The following is a 24,267-nucleotide window of genomic DNA, read 5'->3' on the forward strand; positions in this document are numbered from 1 at the left end:
TTTAACATTCTTTCATTGTAGTAAAACAATCTAAATTAATCCCTTTAGATTGAACTTTAAGGTAGACATTTTTGAAAAAAAGTTAAGGGTGTGTAGACTTTCTATAGGCACCATAAGAAATGTAACCCACTGTATCCTGGAGCGTCCTGGATTTACGTTTACTATGTTACGTCTACCCCTGAGTCTAGGTTGGAGGGATGTAGAACTATGGTAGTTAAAGAGGGGGAGAGAAAGAAAGAGATTCAATGGATTTTGCCCAGTACACTTGCAAGGTTTCCAAGAAGATCCAGCAGGACAAGGAGAGAGGAGATGAGGAAGGGGTAGCATGGTCCATTCGGGTTGGATGTACCAAAATAAGTGACCACAAAGGGCGATGGGAACCGGGCAGGGATTTCACACAAGACCGCTGTTGTGTAGGGAGAGAGCGGCGGACATCTAGGTGATGCATGCGGGGTCAGTGATGCACCAAGACGAGTCTGGTGGATTCCAGCAACCCGCCGCTGCAGAGAGCGAAGCCCGCTAGCTTACCGCCGGCCGAGATGGCGCATGGATAGCGGATCCCTTCATACTACAAAACATGACCAAGCGTTTATAACAAAACCGGCAGTTTGGGAGCTAAACTAAGGAATTCGATGCTTGCACTAGCAGGAAGAATTACAACCCCGCATTTCCATTGAGACTCCGAGGCTTCTGGATGAGAAAGGATGCCATCTCCATAAAACCTATCATACATAGCTAACGGAGAGGGCCAGCTTGCGTTTTTTCCACCATACTAGATTGGTTTGAGTAGGCCGGTTGTGATTCGTGAACCACAAGCTGTAACGATGTTGGTGAGATGCCACCGGAGCAAGCTGTCGGTGTGGGCCGTTCTCTGTGTGCTCGTGTTATGCTGGCTCTACATTTTCCCAGTGTACAGACTCCGGAGCGACAAGGAGATAGTTGATGAAGTGCTGCGGCAGGGACAAGTATGGCAGAGGAACCAGACGGACATCGATCTGTTCAGGTGGGTTTTCACTCATTTCAAAACATTAGGCCTATGCGATTTGGCCCTCATAAATAATTCATAGCAATATTAACATTCTACAATATAGCAGAACATTATTACATGATTGTGTCCAAGTAGCCTAACATCTCCTACAGTCTATTTATGCACATAACAAGACAATACATAGGCTAATTATAATAATAATGTTTATTAAATGGAAAAAGAGGAATGGAAATGGTGAAAAGAAAATCTATCACGATCAAGCTGAATTTCCAGGGCACAACAGTTACGGAATGGTAGGCCCATTTGTTGTATCTAGTCGCATTCTCACGAGAATATGACGGGATTCGTAGGCTAATGCACTGAGGAAAGCAGATTAGGGAAATGCGCAGAACGTGGCACCTGCACGGAAAGGCACAGAGACGCGTTTTATGATGGTGCAAGAGGGAATTAGAATAATTGAATAGGATCTCTATGGTTCAGCACGTTTGGAGTTGAAAAGGTTGCCCCCCAATTCGAAGCTGTGTGTGTGTCCATGGAAACGACAGAAATGCAACTGAACTGATGGTGCTGAATCTAGGACAAAGTAACCATCAACAACCAGCCTTTTTCCATTTTCCATTTCCACACTTCCACCTTCAAATTCGCCAATTGACGCCCACAGTTGGACTGAAGATGATATTATTTATCATATCTGTGCAGACTCCTAATTTATTCCAAATGCATTTCCACTACTCAGGCTCCCCCACAGTAGGCCTACTGTCGATGCAGACAGGATTTATGAAGCATGTATGAATGTGTCATTGTGTTAAAATAGCATGCATGACACTTGGACACTGTATCAATTGAGACAGTTGTCTCATGATCGGAATTATAGTTGACAGTGCTCACTCTGCAATGAGTGTTTATTTAATCAATAGAGAATGCTCAAATTACATGTGGCCCAGAGTCCCGGACTGGTAACTATAATTCAGATCAAGAGACCGTCTCAATTTATACACTGTCTGAGTGTCACCCAATGACAAATTCTCTTCTCATTTTGACTGTCTATTTATAGCTCAAGGTTAAAGGTTTCCCATATTTACCACAGATCTTGGTTCAGCTTACCCTCCCCAAATCCCAAACTCACACATAAGTGATGACACCCTAAATTGACATTAGATCAGTGTTGAGATACAACATCATCCTACTTCCTCTCTCGTTACAGGAAGCTGCTTTCAGAGTGCTGTGACCCAAGGAGAATGTTTGCGGTGACCAAGCAGAATTCACCTATGGGGAAGGTCCTGTGGTACGATGGAGAGTTTTACCACTCACACACAGTCAACAATGAGACCTACTCTCTCTTTGTGCAGGTAGGCCTCTACTCTGGTCCTGGAGGCCAGCAGTGTACAGGCTTTTGTTCCAGCCCAACTCTAACACACCTAAAAACACAATAATATATTTGTGTGTGTGTTTGTATGTGTTTGTGTCTGTGATCACACTTGCATGGTCACTGATGGTAGTGTAGAGAATTTGTGCGTTGTCCATGTGTGGAATTGAACTCCAAACCCCCTGACCCCAATAAAAACACACCAACCATAGTCTGTGTTAATGGTCAACACTCTTTTAAGATTTTAACAAGGGCAGGTTCTCTACAGTAACTTGCTTCACAATGATGGCCATAAATATATGTAACAACTTAATGAGTTTTTCACCACCTTCCCTTTCACCCAAGCTCAACGGTGAAATCCCCACGCTATCACCCTTTTCACAGGTCTCCAAGATAACATCATTACAATCTCACTAAAACACTAAGTGAACAATATACACGTTGAACTGAGAAGTGAGTCTAACCTTTGCAACATACACTGTAAAACATGTGACACGTCGATAACCTAACTGTCAGTGTTTAAAACCAATAGGCATTTAGATTTGCCAATAAATGTTCTCATCTTAAACACAGGCGTTTAGAATGCAACATTAAACATGACAGTCAGCTGTTTCCAGTTAGTGTCCAACCAGGAGAACACTAACGATTGTCGTTGGTGGAAGAAGGTGAGGACCAAGGTGCAGCGGGGTACGTGTTTTGCGTTTTATTAAATATAACTGAACACTAGATAACAAAGCAACAAAAGGCACAACCGAAACAGCTCTGTCAGGTGCAACACACACTAAACAGAAAATAACTACTCACAACCCGTAGTGGGAAGACAGGCTGCCTAAGTATGGTTCTCAAAGAGACAACGACAGACAGCTGTCCCTGATTGAGAACCATACCCGGCCAAAAACAAAGAAATTGAAAAACATAGAAAAAAGAACGTAGAACGCCCACCCTAGTCACACCCTGGCCTAACCAAAATAGAGAATAAAAAGCCTATCTATGGCAAGGGCGTGACAAACACCTATATCTGCTAAGTGTTCAGATTTGAACCACTGGAATTTACTTTCCCATCGTCCTGTTTGGAGTGCTTCTAGTGCTTAGAAATTGATGTGACTTTCAATGCCTTTTATTCAGATCAGTGTTAGTAATGTCTGTCACCTTACCTACATTTCAGAACAACTGAAAAGGGCCCGGCTTCCTGATAGCGATGGCTAACGAGTGTTTTAACGATGCATCTTTCCTGCAACGGCCGAAGATGTAACATGCGTTTCCTAAAACACCACTCAGAGAGAACGGTCGCTAAGGGCGTCGTTGGAGCATGTGTCGATCGATACTGATAAGATCTAAATAAAGGGAGCGCTACTCTCGGATCAGCTTTCTCCATTCAAATATTTCCTTAACATTATATTTTTTTCACAATACTGATGACAGATCAGCTCCTTCAGAGATATTACCACCTATGGCTGCAAATGTTGAGGCGGCTTATTCTAATGCTTACCCAATAACCCAACTAGGCCATAACTGAAGGCTGAGGAGAACTAGGCCATAACTGAAGGCTGAGGAGAACTAGGCCATAACTAAAGGCTGAGGAGAACTAGGCCATAACTAAAGGCTGAGGAGAACTAGGCCATAACTGAAGGCTGAGGAGAACTAGGCCATAACTGAAGGCTGAGGAGAACTAGGCCATAACTAAAGGCTGAGGAGAACTAGGCCATAACTGAAGGCTGAGGAGAACTAGGCCATAACTAAAGGCTGAGGAGAACTAGGCCATAACTGAAGGCTGATGAGAACTAGGCCATAACTGAAGGCTGAGGAGAACTAGGCCATAACTGAAGGCTGAGGAGAACTAGGCCATAACCGAAGGCTGAGGAGAACTAGGCCATAACTAAAGGCTGAGGAGAACTAGGCCATAACTGAAGCCTGAGGAGAACTAGGCCATAACTGAAGGCTGGGGAGAACTCGGCCATAACTGAAGGATGAGGATAACTAGGCCATAACTGAAGGCTGAGGAGAACTAGGCCATAACTGCAGGCTGAGGAGAACTAGGCCATAACTGAAGGCTGAGGAGAACTAGGCCATAACTAAAGGCTGAGGAGAACTAGGCCATAACTAAAGGCTGAGGAGAACTAGGCCATAACTGAAGCCTGAGGAGAACTAGGCCATAACTAAAGGCTGAGGAGAACTAGGTCATAACTGAAGGCCTTATAACATGTATAGTATGTGGTCATAAAGGGTTTACTTTGAATTATTATTTATTTATATATTAGGATCCCCTATTATTATTGGTTATTATATTTAATTTAGTTATTGACACTTTTTAATTGAGGATCCTAATAAATCAAATAAATCATAATTAAAAGTAAACCCTTTATAACCACATACCATACATTTCATACATTGTGGTATGAAAATCCTGGCTCATGGGCCACATCAGACCCGGCAAGTGACAAGACATACATTAAATCAATAACTCATCCTTGGGTCCAAACAAAACACAGCAAATAAAATGCATAATATAACATAACATACATAATACTACATAAAACTACATAACACTGCATAATACTACATAACACTACATAATATACATACTACTACATAAAACTACATAACACTGCATAACACTACATAATACTGCATAAAACTACATAACACTGTATAGCATTACATAATACTACATACACTACATAATACTACATAACACTACATAATACTACATAACATTACATAATACTGCATCATCTCCTGCCTCTACCTCACGCTTCAGAAACAGGAGATGGCTCCTGCCCTATAAGCCCTTCCTACATAATACAATACATAATACAATACAAAATATATAAAAATGGCTGTCTCTTCACACTCCTCGTTGTTCCGTAAGGTGTTCTTTTATACGTTTTTATGCTAGCTTGAGTTACCTGGGGTGGCAGAGAGTTCCATGTCGTCATGTCTATATTTAATACGGTGTTTCCCAGCCTCTGTACTGGACCTGGGGACTGTGAAAACCTCAGATTGCATGTATTGTGTTGTACCGATGAGTGTCCGAACTGTGTGACAACTGCTTGAACAGACAGTTTGCTACCGACAAACACATCAACACATCACATAAAGACCAATCGTGATGCAGTCAATCTCTCCTCAACTCTGAGCCAGGAGAGACTGACATGCATGTTACTGACATTCACTCTGTGTACATCTAAGTGAGATACCTGCTGCTTTGTTCTGGACCAACTGCTATTGACTTACAGTGGGGTAAAAAAGTATTTAGTCAGCCACCAATTGTGCAAGTTCTCCCACTTAAAAAGATGAGAGAGGCCTGTAATTATCATCATAGGTACACTTCAACTATGACAGACTAAATGAGAAAAAAAATCCAGAAAATCACATTGTAGAATTTTTTATGAATTTATTTGCAAATTATGGTGGAAAATAAGTATTTGGTCACCTACAAACAAGCAAGATTTCTGGCTCTCACAGACCTGTAACTTCTTCTTCTTCTTTCTTTCTTCCTCTGTCCTCCACTCGTTACCTGTATTAATGGCACCTGTTTGAACTTGTTATCAGTATAAAAGACACCTGTCCACAACTTCAAACAGTCACACTCCAAACTCCACTATGGCCAAGACCAAAGAGCTGTCAAAGGACACCAGAAACAAAATTGTAGACCTGCACCAGGCTGGGAAGACTGAATCTGCAATAGGTAAGCAGATTAGTTTGAAGAAATCAACTGTGGGAGCAATTATTAGGAAATGGAAGACATACAATACCACTGATAATCTCCCTCGATCTGGGGCTCCACGCAAGATCTCACCCCGTGGGGTCAAAATGATCACAAGAACGGTGAGCAAAAATCCCAGAACCACACGGGGGGACCTAGTGAATGACCTGCAGAGAGCTGGGACCAAAGTAACAAAGCCTACCATCAGTAACACACTACGCCGCCAGGGACTCAAATCCTGCAGTGCCAGACGTGTCCCCCTGCTTAAGCCAGTACATGTCCAGGCCCGTCTGAAGTTTGCTAGAGAGCATTTGGATGATCCAGAAGAAGATTGGGAGAATGTCATATGGTCAGATGAAACCAAAATAGAACCTTTTGGTAAAAACTCAACTCGTCGTGTTTGGAGGACAAAGAATGCTGAGTTGTTGAAAGTCTGTGTTGCCCAGCCCCAAAACATCACTGCTCTAGAGGAGATCTGCATGGAGGAATGGGCCAAAATACCAGCAACAGTGTGTGAAAACTTTGTGAAGACTTACAGAAAACGTTTGACCTCTGTCATTGCCAACAAAGGGTATATAACAAAGTATTGAGATAAACTTTTGTTATTGACCAAATACTTATTTTCCACCATAATTTGCTAATAAATTCATTAAAAATCCTACAATGTGATTTTCTCGATTTTTTTTCTAATTTTGTCTGTCATAGTTGAAGTGTACCTATGATGAAAATTACAGGCCTCTCTTATCTTTTTAAGTGGGAGAGCTTGCACAATTGGTGGCTGACGAAATACTTTTTTGCCCCACTGTACCCCACTCTTCGCCGCACATGACCACATAACTGGGCAGTAGTCACCGCAGCAGGCCGTTTGCCTCTTGGTAGGCCGTCATTGTAAATAAGAATTAGTTCTTACTTGACTTGACTAGTTCAATAAAGGTTCAGTAAAAATAACTAACTAAATGAGTCCAGATGCGACAGAACTAGGACCTGTCTGGTCCACTGAGATGTCCAGAAAGCACAACCACAGACCTCTTCTCATTTCAGCAACCATTGAGTCTATATGTTTTGACCATGACAGCTTGCTATCTAGGGTTACATCCAGCAGTTTAGTCTCCTCAACTTGCTCAATTGACACATTTTTTTCAAAAATAGATCTAGATGAGGTTTAGGGTTGAGTGAGTGATTTGTCCGAAAAGATACTGATCACCAGCCTATCGCTAGTTAACCCATTGTAAAACTGACTGGAGCTCTATGGGGGTCAGTTATTTATTTTACTGTCATAGCCGACGTGTATACTGTTGAGTCATCAGTGTACATAGACACACAGGCCTTATTCAAGGTCATCAACCTAGTGTAACAGTAAACCAGTAAGGGGGAAATGTCAATAGTCTGTGGTTTCCTCTCCTTGTCTCCTCTCCTTCAATCTGCACTGGTCTGAAAAGAGTCGAGAGGTGAAAATCTGTTTAGTTGAAGGAGTGGAGACACGGTAGAGGAATCTATTTTAGATGATTGAGATACCCCCTAAATTACTCAGAAGGGTATAGGAAACTTAAAAATGCTTCATCTATCTAGAGACTAAAGAAGGGAACAGATTGTGCTGTTAGGAAATGATTTGTCATAGGTCAAGAGCCCCGGGGAACATGGGAATATGACACCCTGAATGCAAGCTGTGGGATTCGAGATGGATGCCACTTCATCATGACAGAGAGGACATAAAGGAGGATGTGAAAACCCTCATTGGAGATTGGATCAGATAACCGGAGATATTCAGTCCTCAAAATGTGGAGAAAAACACAGATGGGTTGTCAAATTGTGGCACCCATCAGATATATCCATCAGCCTGTATAGGCCTACATGTTTTCTGCCAGGTGGTGGTGTGTGTCTGTGTGTGTCTGTGTGTGTGTGTGTGTGTTCTAAGCAGAACATTGAGAGTAATAATGAAAGAAATGTTGGACTCTTCCTCTTTCATTTGTATCTGTCCCTCTGGTTACTAACAACAGACCATCCCTTGTTACTCAGAGCAGAACATGCAGTATGACCCCCCCCCCCCGTTGCAGGTGTTAATGGTTTCAAGGAGAGATGGAAAAAGCTACTGTGAGTCCCAGCCCCCAGGACTGTTGATGCATGGCCTGCTCGCCCACTACTACCTAGCCCTGAGAAAACACTAGTGTGACAAGACAACTGTTGTTCTTATTCTAGGTAGGGACAATGTGTGTGTATCTGTAGAGGGGGGTGTAGGTGTGTGTGTGTTAAGGCAAGTGTCTGGATGTGTGTGTGGTGTGTCTTGTGTGATTGTATGTGTGTGTGCTGTATTTTGAGTGGGAGAAGATAAGGAGGAATAGAGAGAAAACAATTCCACTGCAGAGGGAGAGAGAAACGGCAGCATTTTAGCTACATAACCAAAAAGACATTTCCAGAAAAACAACAATCTACAGCCTAGGACATTCATTCATTACACATATATGTACTGTACATTCATGTGACTCAATGCTACACTCTTAGAGAAAAGGGTTCCAAAAGGGTTCTTCAGAAGTCCCCATAGGAGAACCCTTTTTGGTTCCAGGTAGAAGCCTTTCGGGTTCCATGTTGAACCATCTGCTGAAAGGCGTCTACATGGATCCCAAAAGAGTTCTACCCAAATGGAACCAAAAAGGGTTCTTCATAGGTTACTCCTATGGGGACCAACGAATAACCCTTTTAGTTTCTAGATATCACCTTTTTTTAAATAAAAGTGTAAAAGGGGCGTGTTTAGACCGTGTGTCAGAGATGGAGGAAGTGAAGTGTGTGTGTAATTTGTGCCATAAGGTCATGGTTCGTTATCTACACCAAGTCCACAGACAGAAGAGGAGAGGAAGTAGGGAATCAACTCAAACACAAAGTTTCTTAATACATATTGGGTTACAAATGTTACCATATAGGAAGATGTGAAGATATTTTGAATTCCTTCTACATTGTTTTCAGTTCCCTAAAAAGGGATAGAGTCAGTTACTTGTGTTCTCTTTTGTTCCTCGCTCTATCCCTCTCTTGCTCCCACTCCTCTCTCATTCGCTCAGATATGCCATCCTTAAAAAAAAAAATCTCTCTCTTTGTCTCTCACAAACTAATGTTCTCCATCTCCCCTTCTCTTCCTCAACCCCCTCTCCCCCTCCTCTCTCTCTCTCTGTATCTCCCCCCACACACTCCTGATTGAGCTCTGCTGAACCTATTTGGGGTCATGGTGATCACTCATTTATCTTTTTCTCCATGGCTACCCACTGGACATGAACGTCATCTCAACGTTGTCACGTTCGTCGTATGAATCGGACCAAGGCACAGCGTGGTATGAATCGGACCAAGGCACAGTGTGGTATGAATCGGACCAAGGCACAGCGTCGTATGAATCGGACCAAGGCACAGCGTCGTATGAATCGGACCAAGGCACAGTGTCGTATGAATCGGACCAAGGCACAGCGTCGTATGAATCGGACCAAGGCACAGCGTCGTATGAATCGGACCAAGGCACAGCGTCGTATGAATCAGACCAAGGCACAGCGTCGTATGAATCGGACCAAGGCACAGCGTCATATGAATCGGACCAAGGCACAGCGTTGTATGAATCGGACCAAGGCACAGTGTGGTATGAATCGGACCAAGGCACAGCGTTGTATGAATCGGACCAAGGCACAGCGTGGTATGAATCGGACCAAGGCACAGCGTCGTATGAATCGGACCAAGGCACAGCGTCGTATGAATCGGACCAAGGCACAGCGTTGTATGAATCAGACCAAGGCACAGCGTTGTATGAATCGGACCAAGGCACAGCGTTGTATGAATCGGACCAAGGCACAGCGTGGTATGAATCGGACCAAGGCACAGTGTGGTATGAATCGGACCAAGGCACAGCGTCGTATGAATCGGACCAAGGCACAGCGTCGTATGAATCGGACCAAGGCACAGCGTCGTATGAATCGGACCAAGGCACAGTATCGTATGAATCGGACCAAGGCACAGCGTCGTATGAATCGGACCAAGGCACAGCGTCGTATGAATCGGACCAAGGCACAGCGTCGTATGAATCGGACCAAGGCACAGCGTCGTATGAATCGGACCAAGGCACAGCGTCGTATGAATCGGACCAAGGCACAGTATCGTATGAATCGGACCAAGGCACAGTATCGTATGAATCGGACCAAGGCACAGCGTCGTATGAATCGGACCAAGGCACAGCGTCGTATGAATCGTACCAAGGCACAGCGTCGTATGAATCGGACCAAGGCACAGCGTGGTATGAATCGGACCAAGGCACAGCGTGGTATGAATCGGACCAAGGCACAGCGTGGTATGAATCGGACCAAGGCACAGCGTCGTATGAATCGGACCAAGGCACAGCGTGGTATGAATCGGACCAAGGCACAGCGTCGTATGAATCGGACCAAGGCACAGCGTGGTATGAATCGGACCAAGGCACAGCGTGGTATGAATCGGACCAAGGCACACCGTCGTATGCGTACATTCTTTATTATTATAAGACTGAACACTGAACAAACTAACCAAAATAACAAAATGACACGTGAAGCTATACAAATGAGTGCTGACAGGCAACTACACATAGACAAGATCTGAAAAACACCAAAGGGAAATGGCTACCTAAATATGACCCCAATCAGAGACAATGATAAACAGCTGCCTCTAATTGGGAACCATATCAGGCCACCATAGACATACACATCACCTAGACCTACAAAAACCTTAGACATACAAAAAACCCTAGACAATACAAAAACTAGCGTACCCACCCTAGTCACACCCCGACCTAACCAAAATATAAAGAAAACAGAGATATCTCAGGTCAGGGCATGACAAACGCCTAGTTTTGATATACATTTGGTTGAGATGTAAACTAACGTCAATTCAATGTGAAGTCAACAAACATGTCATTTGATTTAGGATAAAAGTTGGTGGTACGGGGGGGTGGGGTCTCTGGTCGTTGTGGGGGATTGGGAGGAATGTAAGGGGAGACTCAGGGGATGGGTGGGTGGGAGGGGGACTGGTAAGCAACCTCGGTTGCTAGGTGGGATGGAAAGGGGTGGGAGCCATGCTTTCTTCCGGTCGGGGAGAGGGGCTTTTATTGTGTGTGGGTGTGTGTCAGTCTCCCTACTAGTAAAGGTTGCCTTGACACCATCTAATGTACCTGTTTATGACTGAGGCATTGACGTTACAGCAATCCTCTTGACTTGACGTGGAGAGAGAGGGATCCAGAGAGTGTGTGTGCGTGTCACTGTGCGCTGGCGTGTAAGTCCTGTGAGATCTGTGTGCTGTGTTTGCAGAGCATGTGAGTGAGTGTGTGTCAAGTGCGTGTTTGTGTACCCTATCCTCCCACGTCCTAACCACCAGTGGCTACTCACCCACACACACATTATACACAAGGACAGCTCTAGACAGCACTGTATAATCACTGCCTGACAAAAATAGAGCCTGAAGCAGGGAAGAGGAGGCAAACACTCACATACTCACTCACTCACTCACTCACTCACACACACACACACTCAAGTATTCATACACTATTTGCCAACTTTTTCCCTGTGCATGAATGTTATAAACTCATAAACCCTCTCTGTTGAGCGATGTCTCTCTCTCTCTCTCTCTCTCTCTCTCTCTCTCTCTTTTGACATGGACACACACACTTGGGTTGTCATGAGTAGGACTAACTTTTCTGTCTCAGGCGGAGCACTAATTGCAGGTCTGGGCATAGAGAGCGAGCCATGCCTGACCAGAACTGTCAGTGCCACCAAGCTCATGGGCACAGCAAAACAGAGCCCTTCTGACCACGCAGTGAAGCGTTGGCATCACCGTCCATTGGAGGAATGTGTCATTTAGGAGTTGGCTGATTAATGGAGAAGCTTTGTTAGCTTTGATCACATAGAAAGGGCTTTTAGGCTTTTAGGCTGTGATCGCTTCTGCCCTGGTCAGTAGTGCTCATCATCTCTCATCCTCTCATTTGTTTGGTTAAAAATGTGTTGTTTTTTAAAGTATGGCCTGTTTTTTTTTTAACCGTCTTGGTCTGTGTGTTGGTCTGTGTTTTGGTCTGTGTGTTGGTCTGTGTGTTGGTCTGTGTTTTGGTCTGTGTGTTGGTCTGTGTGTTGGTCTGTGCGTTGGCCCATGCGTTGGTCTGTGCGTTGGTCTGTGTTTTGGTCTGTGTGTTGGTCTGTGTGTTGGTCTGTGTTTTGGTCTGTGTTTTGGTCTGTGTGTTGGTCTGTGTTTTGGCCTTTGTTTTGACCCGTGTTTTGGCCTTTGTTTTGGCCTGTGTTTTGGCTTGTGCTAGCCCTACTCTCATCTCATAATACTTCTCTCAGTGAGATATAATACAAATATAACTAATGTTTGGATCACATGTGTTACAATGATATGGAGTGATATGTTCCCAGAACTGTGAGCTGGCCATTGTTCTCCTCTAGCTGGCTCAGCCCCTTTCATGGTTCACCAGACACCCTGGGGGGAACACAGAGGGGGGGGGGGTAGTGAAATAGGAGGATGAGGTGGTCTAGTCCTCCACTCCAAAGGGAATAATGAGAGCATTTGTTTCTCTCAGGACTCTGTTCATCGCTGGCACCGGCTCAAGCAGGGCGCAGACTCACAGCAACAGGCCAAACGAATAGAAAGGATTTGCCTCAAGAGGCACCCATAGACACCCCATTCACTGGCCAACACTGGCCATGCTTAGGCCCTTATGGTCGGCCTGTAAAGGAGGTTGAGAAGAGAGTACCCAGCTATCCGTCTGGGAACCTTCCCAGGACTTTTAGTTCACATTCCTAGTACGTTCTAAATGTATAAAGTGCATTTGTTTATTTACTTTACATGCATCCAAATTTAAGTCATCACAAGAACTGGTCAAAATATTATAGCAATGGAAAATAAGTGAATGTCCTCTGTCCACTCAATGTTTGCTGTCTGTCTGTAGCAAACTGTGAGCAGACATTTATTGCTTTATACTTTTTTAGGAAAGTAGTCAACATTTTTTTTATTTTTATTTTTTTTTATTTTACCTTTATTTAACCAGGCAAGTCAGTTAAGAACAAATTCTTATTTTCAATGACGGCCTGGGAACAGTGGGTTAACTGCCTGTTCAGGGGCAGAACGACAGATTTGTACCTTGTCAGCTCGGGGGTTTGAACTCGCAACCTTCCGGTTACTAGTCCAACGCTCTAACCACTAGGCTACCCTGCCGCCCCATATTTACAGTACATTCAGAAACCATTCAGACCCCTTGACTTTTTCATTCACAATAAATCCATGATTTATTTTAGACAGGTCTAAAGAAGCATTAAATGAAGAAAATGTAGACTATTTCAGAAGAACAGAATAGCATATTCTGAGTTGTCCTTATGTTAGGTCCTGATCTGGTTATGCCATTTGGCTGTGGGCTACATTAGTTCATTTAGCAGACCAGATTTGCTTAAAATTCCATTATTTTAAATTATTTTATAGTATGAAGAATACAATTGAACAAAGCTGAATAAAGTAGGGAGGATATTTTCTCCCAACGATTTGAGTGTTGCACATGCGGTTATTCTGTGTTGAGCGGTTAACATAGAAATAGGTATCCTATATGCTTCATTTAGAGTTATTCATGTAAATTGTTCTACAAACGTTGGGCTATATGTTTTGATTTTTATTTTTAATACATTGTAAGGCTGCATGATGCGACTTGAAAGGCATGTTTTTTGCTCAGGTTGCACACACTTTATCAGTTTCTCTTTCACAATTTGACAAACACTTGATAATGCCTCGAATTTCACAGCGGCATCCCCTTTGTGTGGTCACAAATGTGTCATAATGCACCCTAAAAAAGTCCATGCCTTTTGCGGCCAGTGGCTGCTGTGCTCTTGGCACGGAGTGCTGCGTTGTGCCCTTCCCCCTGAGTGCTGCATTGTGCCCTTCCCCCTGAGTGCTGCGTTGTGCCCTTCCCCCTGAGTGCTGCGTTGTGCCCTTCCCCCTGAGTGCTGCGTTGTGTCCTTCCCGTGAGTGCTGCGTTGTGCCCTTCCCCCTGAGTGTTGCGTTGTGCCCTTCCCCCTGAGTGCTGCGTTGTGTCCTTCCCCCTGAGTGTTGCGTTGTGCCCTTCCCCCTGAGTGCTGCGTTGTGTCCTTCCCCCTGAGTGCTGCGCGCTCCAAAGCACCTCTCACGCACATTGCTCTCTATCACGTGATCGAGTGTTTCTCACAGGTTACAAGTGAAGACAGAAATATCTGGGGCGCAATTGCCCGAGTCCTTATCCAATTCCAAGGTCCATATTGAAGATATTGGAAGAACTGTTCACATTTACTTTTCGTCAGCCAACAAGATGAGTAGGCCTAACAAACAGCAAAAGCATTAGCCTATGTCAATCTACTATCCCTCATAGTACAAAAGTCCACCTATTCTGTGTGAGAAATAATAAATATTCCAAACATAGTGTAGGACAGTTGTGGGATGCGATAGATCCCAAATTAATACAACCACTAGCATCAAAAAAACGTTTTCACGCAATATGGTTGACTAAACAGATCAGAACGTTATTCACACATGGTAGTAGGATATAAGCATAAAAGTTCCATTAGCGGAAAACACCATTATCAAAAGTGCCCGCAAATGTGATTATGCATTTAATTATTTTATTATATTTGGTGTATTTTTATGGTGAAAATTATCTTCCCCAAACTTCAAACTCACTCGCTGCTCATGTATGCCAGTTAGGCTCGACACCCCTTGCAAACCGGATTAATGTGCTTCATTTTAAGAAGTTATTTGGCCACTTTAGTTGTGATACTCACATAAGAGCTAGGCTACACGAGGTGTGCGACTATGATCACTTTTTTTTAACAAAAAGTTTGTTTCTTATGCTGGGCATCATTCACAAGTGATAATATATCATTCACAAGTGATAGGCTAATATTGTCACCCATCAGACTATTCTTGATTTAATCTTGTCTTTACATATACTAAATAACATGTGTGAAATGTATTTTGATTTAGAATGGACCATTATCATGCACCTGTCTCCAAACAGGGGCAGCTGGGAAAATACATATCATCTATACACTTAAAAACTTCTTAGGGCTGCAATCCCGTTAACGGGATGATATGACAACAGCCAGTGAAAGTGCAGGGCGCCAAATTCAAAACAACAGAAATCTCATAATTAAATTATCCAAACGCTAGTGCAGGTCGAGCATTACTTCGGACAAAAACTTCAAAAAGTTATATTACAGGTCGAAGACACACTTCAAACTAAGTATAGAATCAATCATTAGGATGTTTTTATCATAAATCTTCAATAAAGTTCCAACCGGAGAATTCCTTTGTGTTTAGAGGAGCAGGTCGATATCATGTGGAATGCGCATGACCAGGAAATGGCTCTCTGCCAGTAACCTGACTCATTCAGCTCTTATTCAGTCCCACAACACAGTAGAAGCCACATTAAAGTTTCTAAAGACTGTTGACATCTAGTGGAAGCCTTAGGAAGTACAACTTCATTCATGTCCCACTGTGAATTCAATAGGGCCTGAGCTGAAAATCGACCAACCTCAGATTTCTCACTTCCTGTTTGGATTTCTTCTCAGGTATTTGCCTGCCAAATGAGTTCTGTTATACTCACAGACATCATTCAAACAGTTTTAGAAACTTCAGATTGCTATCCAATACTAATAATAATATGCATATATTGGCAACTGAGACTGAGGAGCAGGCCGTTTACTCTGGGCACCTCTTCCCCAAACTTCTGAGCTTCCAAGCTACTCAATACTGCCCCTGCAGCCGTTAAATAGCAAATGGAGGACACCATGGTTCATTTTCATGCCAGCCAGGTAGGCTATACACATTTTTTGGGTACATTTTAACCCCCTTTTTTTTAACCCCCCCCCATCGCTGCAACTCCCGTATGGATTTGGAAGAGGCGAAGGTCGAGAGCCATGCGCCCTCCGAAACATAACCTTGCCAAGCAGCACTGCTTCTTGACACACTGCTCACTTAAACCGAAAGCCAGCCGCAAGTGTCGGAGGAAACACCGTACAACTGGCGACCGAAGTCAACGTGCATGCGCCCTGCCCGCCACAAGGATTTGCAAGAGTGTGATGGGACAATTATATCCCAGCCGGCCAAACCCTCCCCTAACGATGCTGGGCTGCGACACAGCCCGGGATTGAACACGGGTCTGTAGTGATGCCTCAAGCACTGCAATGCAGTGCCTTAGACCTCTGCGCCACTTGGGAGGCTTCCTGTTGTAGAGAGAAGCAATGTGCTTAATATTAGGAAAGTTGAGAAATAAATATAGTAGGCCTAGCCTACAGAAAGCTGATGGGATCCTCCTCTTTTTAATAGAGGCCATCACTCTGTTTTCTCACGCAATTGCATAGCCGAAATAAATGTTGCGCAACATGAGCTCATGGACTTTTTATTTAACCTTTATTTAACTAGGCACGTCAGTTAAGAAAAAAATATTATTTACAATGACGGACTCTCATTAAGTGTTTGATTCGATTTTCGATTACATTTGATGTCAGAGTGATTAGAGGGACAATAGAGTGCTGAGTACCAGGCAGTTAGTAAGTCTGGTAGGCTAATAATGACCATCAGCAGCATCAAAGCTTGGAGAAGCCTAATTACCATGACTAAACGGTCACGTGGAATTTGACTGCCTTCATGACTCGTGACTGCCGGTGTGATGGTAATATGGTCGTTGCAGCAGCCCTATCTATCCCTCTCACCTCATTTGACTTGTCGTTACCGTTGTCTTTGATTGTTCACAAACGTTTCAGGCCAGTCCACTTCAGGATGTGTGTGTGTACGTGTGTATGTTTACCCACTTCATGACACTCACTTCCCTCTTGTTTACCAGGAGACACCTCTTCAGCGTCCCCTCAAAAAGTGTTCAGTGGTGGGCAATGGAGGGGTCCTGAAGCACAGCGGCTGTGGGAAGGACATTGACCAGGCTGACTTTGTCATGCGGTAAGAGAGGGGCTGTTCGCTCCAGTGCCCGTCCAAATATGATTTGGCCATCCTGCGCTCGCCGGGGCCAGAAAGAGCAGCCAAAGAACATCAGCCATCAGAATTAATGAGAACAGGTGTCATATCTGAGAGAGAGGGAGAGAGAGAGAGAGAGAGAGAGAGGTGTCATAAGAAATGCCTGGGTTTTGAAGGGGGCAGATTAAGTCAGTTTGGCTCTGGAGCCTTGAGAACTAACAACAGAGGGTCTGATTTAGTTGACTAGACTAGTTCTACTTTGGATCACTGTTGTCCCCCCCATCTCAGGCATGCCTGGCTGGCTTAAACCAGGCTTAAACCAGGCTTGAAACTGGGAAAGGCAAGACTGAAATAATAACTTTGGAGCTCCAACTCCATCCAAAGCCTATAGGCTCACTGGCTGCCTGACTGGAAGTTTGCACTAGAGAAATGTTGTGTTCATTCAATGCAGATAAAACTATTTTCTAAGTTATAATTTTGTTACAACTTTAGTATCACAATGTGTTAACATTAAATGGTTAAGAAAAGGCAAGACAAAAAGCTAAAAGCTAATTCCATTCTGAAAGCAAAACATGAATAACCACTATCTGCAATCCTGACCAAGTTGTCAAATAGTGAAAGATTTATGGACACTGTAAAGTCACTATCAGTATATTAATACACATGTGTACTTGTGTTTTTCGTATCTAGGTGCAACCTTCCACCACTGTCTAGGGAGTATGTTGAGGATGTGGGGACCAGAACCAACCTGGTGACAGCCAACCCCAGCATCATTGAGAAGAGGTACACTCCTTTCCTTTCAAAACTGCTGTTGACTGTGAAATGTATGGGTGTGTGGGACAGCATCCAAGTCTTCTCCTTTTCAGTCCTCTCCCTCTTTCTCTCCATCCTTTCTCTCTACTACTCTGTTTCCCATTCTCTCCCCGCCCTATCTCTCTCACTCTCTTATTCTCTCCTGCTATCTCTCCTCTCCAGTTATCTCTCTCTCTTTCCCTTTCTCTTTCCCTCTCTCTTTCTCTCCTACCATCTCTCCTCTCCAGCTCTCTCTCCCACTCTTATTCTCTCCTGCGATCTCTCCCTCTCTTATTCTCTCCTGCGATCTCTCCCTCTCTCTTTCTCTACTGCTTTCTCTCCTACCAAGGTCTCTGTCTTCTCTCCCTCTCTGTCTTCTCTCCCTCTCTATATTCTCTCCCTCTCTCTTTCTCTACTGCTTTCTCTCCCCCCAAGGCCTCTGTCTTCTCTCCCTCTCTATATTCTCTCCCTCTCCCTTTCTTTCTCCCTCTCATGATGTCTACTGTCAGTTCCAGATGTTACATCCTAAGAGCTTTGTCTGTTGTCTTGTCCTAGCAGCAGCTTCCCTCCTCCAGATTGGTGTTTTATAGAGGAGCCATGATCCAGAGCCAAAACGTGTGTGTGTGTGTGTGGTCTTGTTCTTCTATCGTTGTGGGGACCTGAAATCCCCAAATGGCCCCCACAAGGATAGTACAACAAGGAATATTCTCCCTCATGGGGACTATTTTAAGCTTAGGGGTTAAGTTTAGGGTTAGGGTAACAATTTGGGTAAGAATTGGGGTTAGGGTTAAGGGTTAGGTTTAGGTTTTATGAATGGACATACATTTTAGGTCCCCACAAGGAGACAAGAACAAGTTTGTGTGTGTGTGTGTTTGAACAGAGCCTCTTTGTGTCTGTTTAGAATGCTACTCTGTGCTGCTGAAATGTGTTCCCATTTTCAGCAATGCGTTTCCTCTCAGTGTGTTTCTGAACCACGTTGTTGCCAACACACCCCCTGCTGCTTCCCATCATCTCATCTCTGTGCATTTAAAGATTGACATCTCGTGACATTATCATTGGATGTTGGCACAACCTCACTCTTGTCCTCAAGACATTTTGTTGATATTTTGAAGCTCAATCACGGTGAGGGCAGGTAGGCTGTACTGTATATTGTTTACATTTGGGTTGATTCGAAATGCAATGCAGTACAATTGAATCCCCGCCTCCACAAGCAACTACACCGACACCTATAAACCGGCTAGATTATGAACAACACATACAGTATGACATATCCCGAGAGCACATATCCATAATACCATAGTCCATAAATACCCATGGAATGAGGACGCCAATTCTATCAGAACTCTATAGATACTTCCAGAACCCATTTCACATGACATCCACAGTAGATTTAGCCTGGAATGCATGACCAGATCAAATAGATTTACCAAAACAATCACCCTCTGTGACCATAGTGTGTGTGTGTGTGTGTGTGTGTGTGTGTGTGTGTGTGTGTGTGTGTGTGTGTGTGTGTGTGTGTGTGTGTGTGTGTGTGTGTGTGTGTGTGTGTGTGTGTGTGTGTGTGTGTGTGTGTGTGTGTGTGTGTCTGTACATCCACGTGGCTCTACTGGCATAGAGTTTAGAATTCCAAAGGCAACATTTGCATGGATAAACAGCAAGTGGTAGTTACCGTAGAAATATAATGACTACAACAGGGAAAGCCCCCTCTGACCATAGCAATGCAGATGTCGCTCCACCATTTCCTGGTGGCAAAATGTTCTAATGTGTAAATGTTCTAATAGTTTGGCCTAATTTCAGTTTGTGACAAAACAAGTCATTGTGTAGAGAATCATTGTACCATCTAAACCACTGTGAAATAAATATTATTTAAATTACCAAAAATATTGTATTTTCAGCTGTTTGAAGCTGGTGCACTAAACCAAAAGAAAAAGACGCAAAAACTAAACTTAAGAATAGAAATAGGGCACATAGAGCTGGTCTTCCGCTTCTTAGACTTGCTTTCAATGAGAATTACAGATCTATAACACATTTCTATGTGAATTTGATCAGGTCTACCAAAAACGTACATATTGTAGCTTTAGCTGTACACTCATGGGTACACCAATATGACCTCCGGTCCACTGTCATGGAACGTTGACTGGGGCTGTCCATTCTATAGGTTCTATTTCTATGGTACTCACACATTCTCATCTCTATCTCTCTCTCTCCCTACTCAGGTTCCAGAACCTTCTTTGGTCGCGGAAAAGCTTTGTGGAGAGCATGAAGGCCTACGGCTCCAGCTACATTTACATGCCAGCCTTCTCCATGAAGCCGGGCACCGACCCCTCCCTGCGGGCACACTACGCCCTTGCCGACACCTCGTCCAACCTCACCATGCTGTTTGCCAACCCCGAGTTTCTCAGGACCGTGGGAAAGTTCTGGAAGGGTCGCGGAGTGCATGCCAAGCGCCTGTCCACAGGCCTCTTCCTGGTCAGCCTGGCGCTGGGGCTGTGTGAGGAGGTGACGGCCTACGGCTTCTGGCCATTCAGCGTTGGGCTCGACGAGCAGCCCGTCAGCCACCACTACTACGATAACGTGCTGCCGTTCAGCGGGTTCCACGCCATGCCTGAGGAGTTTGTCCAGCTCTGGCAGTTGCACAAGAGCGGCACACTGCGTATGAGGGTGGGACACTGCCCACCTCGGGAAGGGGCTATATAAGACTCAAGGGACCCTCCCCTAATAAATCTTCCCTTCCTTTCGCTTACAACCCACCAGCCCCCTGCGATCGTCCCCTGCAAACCACCCGCAAACCACCACCTCTTTCTCCACCATTAGCATGAGAATGTAACCCATGGTTACCCACCAAGCTGAGAAAGCCCCCACACACCCCCTCTCTCTATCCTGTCCTCCATCCACTCTCACTATGTGTGTGTTTGTGTGCGTGCGTGTGTGTTTGTGTGTGTGTGTGCGTGAGTGCAGAGAGGAGGTCTACTAACGGTCTCAGCTAGGGCTGGAGGATTCTTTGTGTTTTGACTACTCAATGTGACATAGGGAGCAGCTGGGCCCAATGCCCCCACTGAGTCTTTGTTAAACAGAGACAGAAGGAACAATCCTAACCAAGAGGTTTTCATAGAAGTCTTAAGAGAACAGACTGAAAGACTTGAAACACAGAAGGAAAAAGGAAAGGAGGAAGCAAGATGTCCTGGTACCTAGGTGTCCTGGTACTAGGCTATGAGTGTCCTGGTACCTAGGTGTCCTGGTACTAGGCTATGAGTGTCCTGGTACCTAGGTGTGCTGGTACTAGGCTATGAGTGTCCTGGTACCAAGGTGTCCTGGTACTAGGCTTGTATGAGAGCAGACTAAAAGGGAGAATGAAAGATGTCTTGGTACCTTGCTCGTTCGAAGGAGTTTGTTATTTTTTGTCTTGAACAACAACCCTTCACGGACATCTTAAGCAACCAATCAGCATTGAGGTTCAAAGTAGGATCCAATAGAAAAGGAGAGTGAAGCACGATATCGAGCTCCTAGAATGTTCCATTTTACAGCCAAGCTGAACAGATCCCTGTTCACTAAAAGGGAAGCCAAGAACATTGCAGTGTTTGATAAATATCTGTATGTTAATTTATATTTGTTAATCATGACTTTAATTATACATGTTTTTCATTTTATATAGGTTGATGTTCTACGTTGATTTAGTAATGTTACGATTGAGAGCTGAGTATGTATTTAAATCTTTTCACAAAAATCCACTACAGAGAAAAAGATGTGAGCTTTACAAATCATGACCTCATCTGTGTGTGTTCATCGAGAGGTTGTGGCCTTGAAGGTTCACCCCCCGTTCACGCTACGAGTGCTTATTGGTATGGTCCACTTACAAACACACTCCATTGACAAGCTACCATATCTTTCACTCTTGACTGAGTGATGACAACACGGCATGTTTCTGTTCAGGTGCCGGACACCTGTTCACATTGAACTTGAACATTCATACTCTTCTTCATCACCATCGTCATCGTCCTCACCATCATCAGTGTGCGTCTGAATGTCAGGTCAGTGACCTGAACTTTGCTGTCCTGCATTTATTTCTAGGTGTTTTTTTTTGTGTAATTCATAACAGGATTGGGATCAGTTCCATTTAAACTCGGTCAATTCAGGAAGTAAACTGATATTCCAATTGAAATGGAATTGACTCCAACCCTGATCCGTATACACATACAAGGGAATGAACATATGATGTGTAGTAGGTGCTAGTTCTTCTGTCCTTCTGTCATCATCACCAAACAGTTGAGACAGTGGAAGAGGGCTGGCCCTTTAGGTTTTACATGGACTCCTGTCTTGAATTTTGTTATGATACGTTTAAATGTTGTTACTGTCATTGATATTTTGGTTGTGCAAATGTGACCAGTACCAAATCATGTCATGGGCCCATCTAGGTCTGCATGGGTCATGCACGGAGTCTAGCACCAACACTGAAACAACATTTAAACAACGTTTGGACTAACCTACAGGTACAGAACAGATCATGTGAATTATGAGGTTTCTTCAAACCCATATCTACTGTATAATGAAAGGTTTTTGTGCCTTCAGAATTCACCAAGGCAAAGGGAAATGCTAGACATTACTGTATGCTGTCTTTAGAATGACATTTTCCCTTGTCCCCCTTTTGAAGCTGATTTCCACAATCACAATGTGACACTGCGACATCACAGAATAATATAGTACTACAGTAGAGAGGATCATATAGGGAGGTGGTAATACAGTAGTATGAATTATTTGAGCCATTTGAATGTTTGAAGTATTTCAAGTGTGCATCTGAAATGGCACCCTAATCCCTATGTAGTGTATTACTTGTGACCATAACCCATAGGGTGCACTACATCTGGAATAGGGTACCATTTCTGACAGTACCAAGTCAAAATGACCCCCTTGACCTCTATATGAAAACCATTTGACTAAGGAAACAAGTCCAGAGTCTTAGATTGAGCTGGTTGTTGTTGGACCAAGTCAGTTAATGTTAAACCAAACCTGTTTAAAGTCTCTTCATTGCCAGTCTTGATGAAAACTTGTGCTCTCTTCCAACCAGGAATTGAACTGTTGATCATTTTTAAAAACGAATGTGATTCAATTGATGACACGTATTTGCACCTTCGGGCCCACTTTATTTGGATAGTCTGGATAGTCCATCTGTAGATGGTCTTACTTACTATCAACAAACTATCTGTTGAGAAGCAACTGATTGCTAAGGTTAGGGTAAAGGTTAGGGCTAGGGTAAAGGTTAGGGCTAGGGTAAAGGTTAGGGCTAGGGTAAGGCTTAGTAGATAGTTAGTTGACATGTTATCCAAATAAAGTGTTCTCACCGTCTGGTTCCTCTGCCCAGTATTGTGAATGAGAAATATTTCACTGTGTCATTTGCAGTAAGCATGACTGTGACTCTGTATGTGTTTTGGGGTTCTGACTTTCAAACTCATTCTGTCCATTATTTTGTGAAGCGCCATATTGGGTTGATTATGCCCCAAAATAAATAGCGCAAATTGTACCTCAATATCGGTTTTGCTGGCAATCCCTTTTAGCCTTAGTATGGGTACCAGTCATTTGCCAAAGGACAGAAGTGGCAAGGAGTGGAATGTTAGCTAACAATACTGGTACTCAGTCTATATTAGCCTACTCTGGGGTTGAATTGTGACGTAATGCAAACACAATGTGACGTTCTCAGCTACACAGTGTGTGTGAGCGAATCCTACTTACTGTGTCATGAATAAGATGACGTCTAGTTAACGAGGGCTTCTGCACAGTGCTACTTTGAATCTTTCCTACGTATATTTAGATGTGTTTTTAGTGTATGCCATTACCAGGTTCATTTGGACAATAGATATAAATGTGTTTTCTTTGCTTTGCTTTGCCTTGAATTTGTTTTGGAAAAATACTTTGGAAAGGAAAAAAAGCAGTGAGGTTTTTACATTATTAAACTGTTAATGTGTATTCAAACCTTGTGTCAATCACCTTACGTCAGCTCAATGCTGTTTTTGGCGAGAGTACCCTGCCTGAGCATGTTCGAATACAGGAAGTCAAAATGAAGGACTGAAATGTGTTTTATGTGCCACCTGGACTATGCCAAGAAAATCATTGCATCCAAATAAGAGGTAAACACTGGTATCCAATAAAGAAGGGGATAATATTGAATCACTACCACTCTTGTGTTTTGTTTTCACTCTTCTTTGTTCTCAAATGATTCCATTGTCTTTTAATTCAATGGGGCTATGGTCCCCTTCACTTACAGATGGGCAACATCTGTTATCGTAGCTAATGGTCATTAGTTAACCAGCACATTTAATTGATTGATGAAACGCAGATGGGTGCCATTAACCCATTGTTCCTCAGAAAGCCTATTGTAGTATAGCCTTGTGCAAACCATCCTGATCGCATGAGCTTACTACAAGGATAGCAAAACAGAATGGAAACTCGCAA

At 43.6% G+C, this 24,267-nt stretch overlaps 1 protein-coding gene across 1 annotated transcript; it reads left to right on the top strand.

Annotated features, from left to right (window-relative positions):
• The first annotated feature begins 168 nt into the window (after positions 1-168).
• Positions 169-23,982, top strand: LOC110499835 (alpha-N-acetylneuraminide alpha-2,8-sialyltransferase). The gene is made up of 5 exons (XM_090200924.1): positions 169-1,003; positions 2,193-2,337; positions 16,907-17,016; positions 17,722-17,814; positions 20,040-23,982. Exons 1-5 carry the CDS (start codon positions 825-827, stop codon positions 20,518-20,520), a joined length of 1,008 nt encoding a protein of 335 aa, XP_090057050.1. The 5' UTR covers positions 169-824; the 3' UTR covers positions 20,521-23,982.
• The last annotated feature ends 285 nt before the right edge of the window (positions 23,983-24,267 follow it).

Source organism: Oncorhynchus mykiss, chromosome 15 (assembly GCF_057628025.1).
Source record: "Oncorhynchus mykiss isolate SJ-2025 chromosome 15, ASM5762802v1, whole genome shotgun sequence".
NCBI lineage: Eukaryota > Metazoa > Chordata > Actinopteri > Salmoniformes > Salmonidae > Oncorhynchus > Oncorhynchus mykiss.

Bases quoted from the DNA above. Each gene is read 5' to 3' on its own strand.
- LOC110499835 (XM_090200924.1), top strand. From the start codon at position 825: ATGTTGGTGAGATGCCACCGGAGCAAGCTGTCGGTGTGGGCCGTTCTC. The intron at 2,338-16,906 runs GTAGGCCTCTAC...CTTGTTTACCAG, and splicing joins CCTACTCTCTCTTTGTGCAG to GAGACACCTCTTCAGCGTCC. The intron at 17,815-20,039 runs GTACACTCCTTT...CTCCCTACTCAG, and splicing joins CCCAGCATCATTGAGAAGAG to GTTCCAGAACCTTCTTTGGT.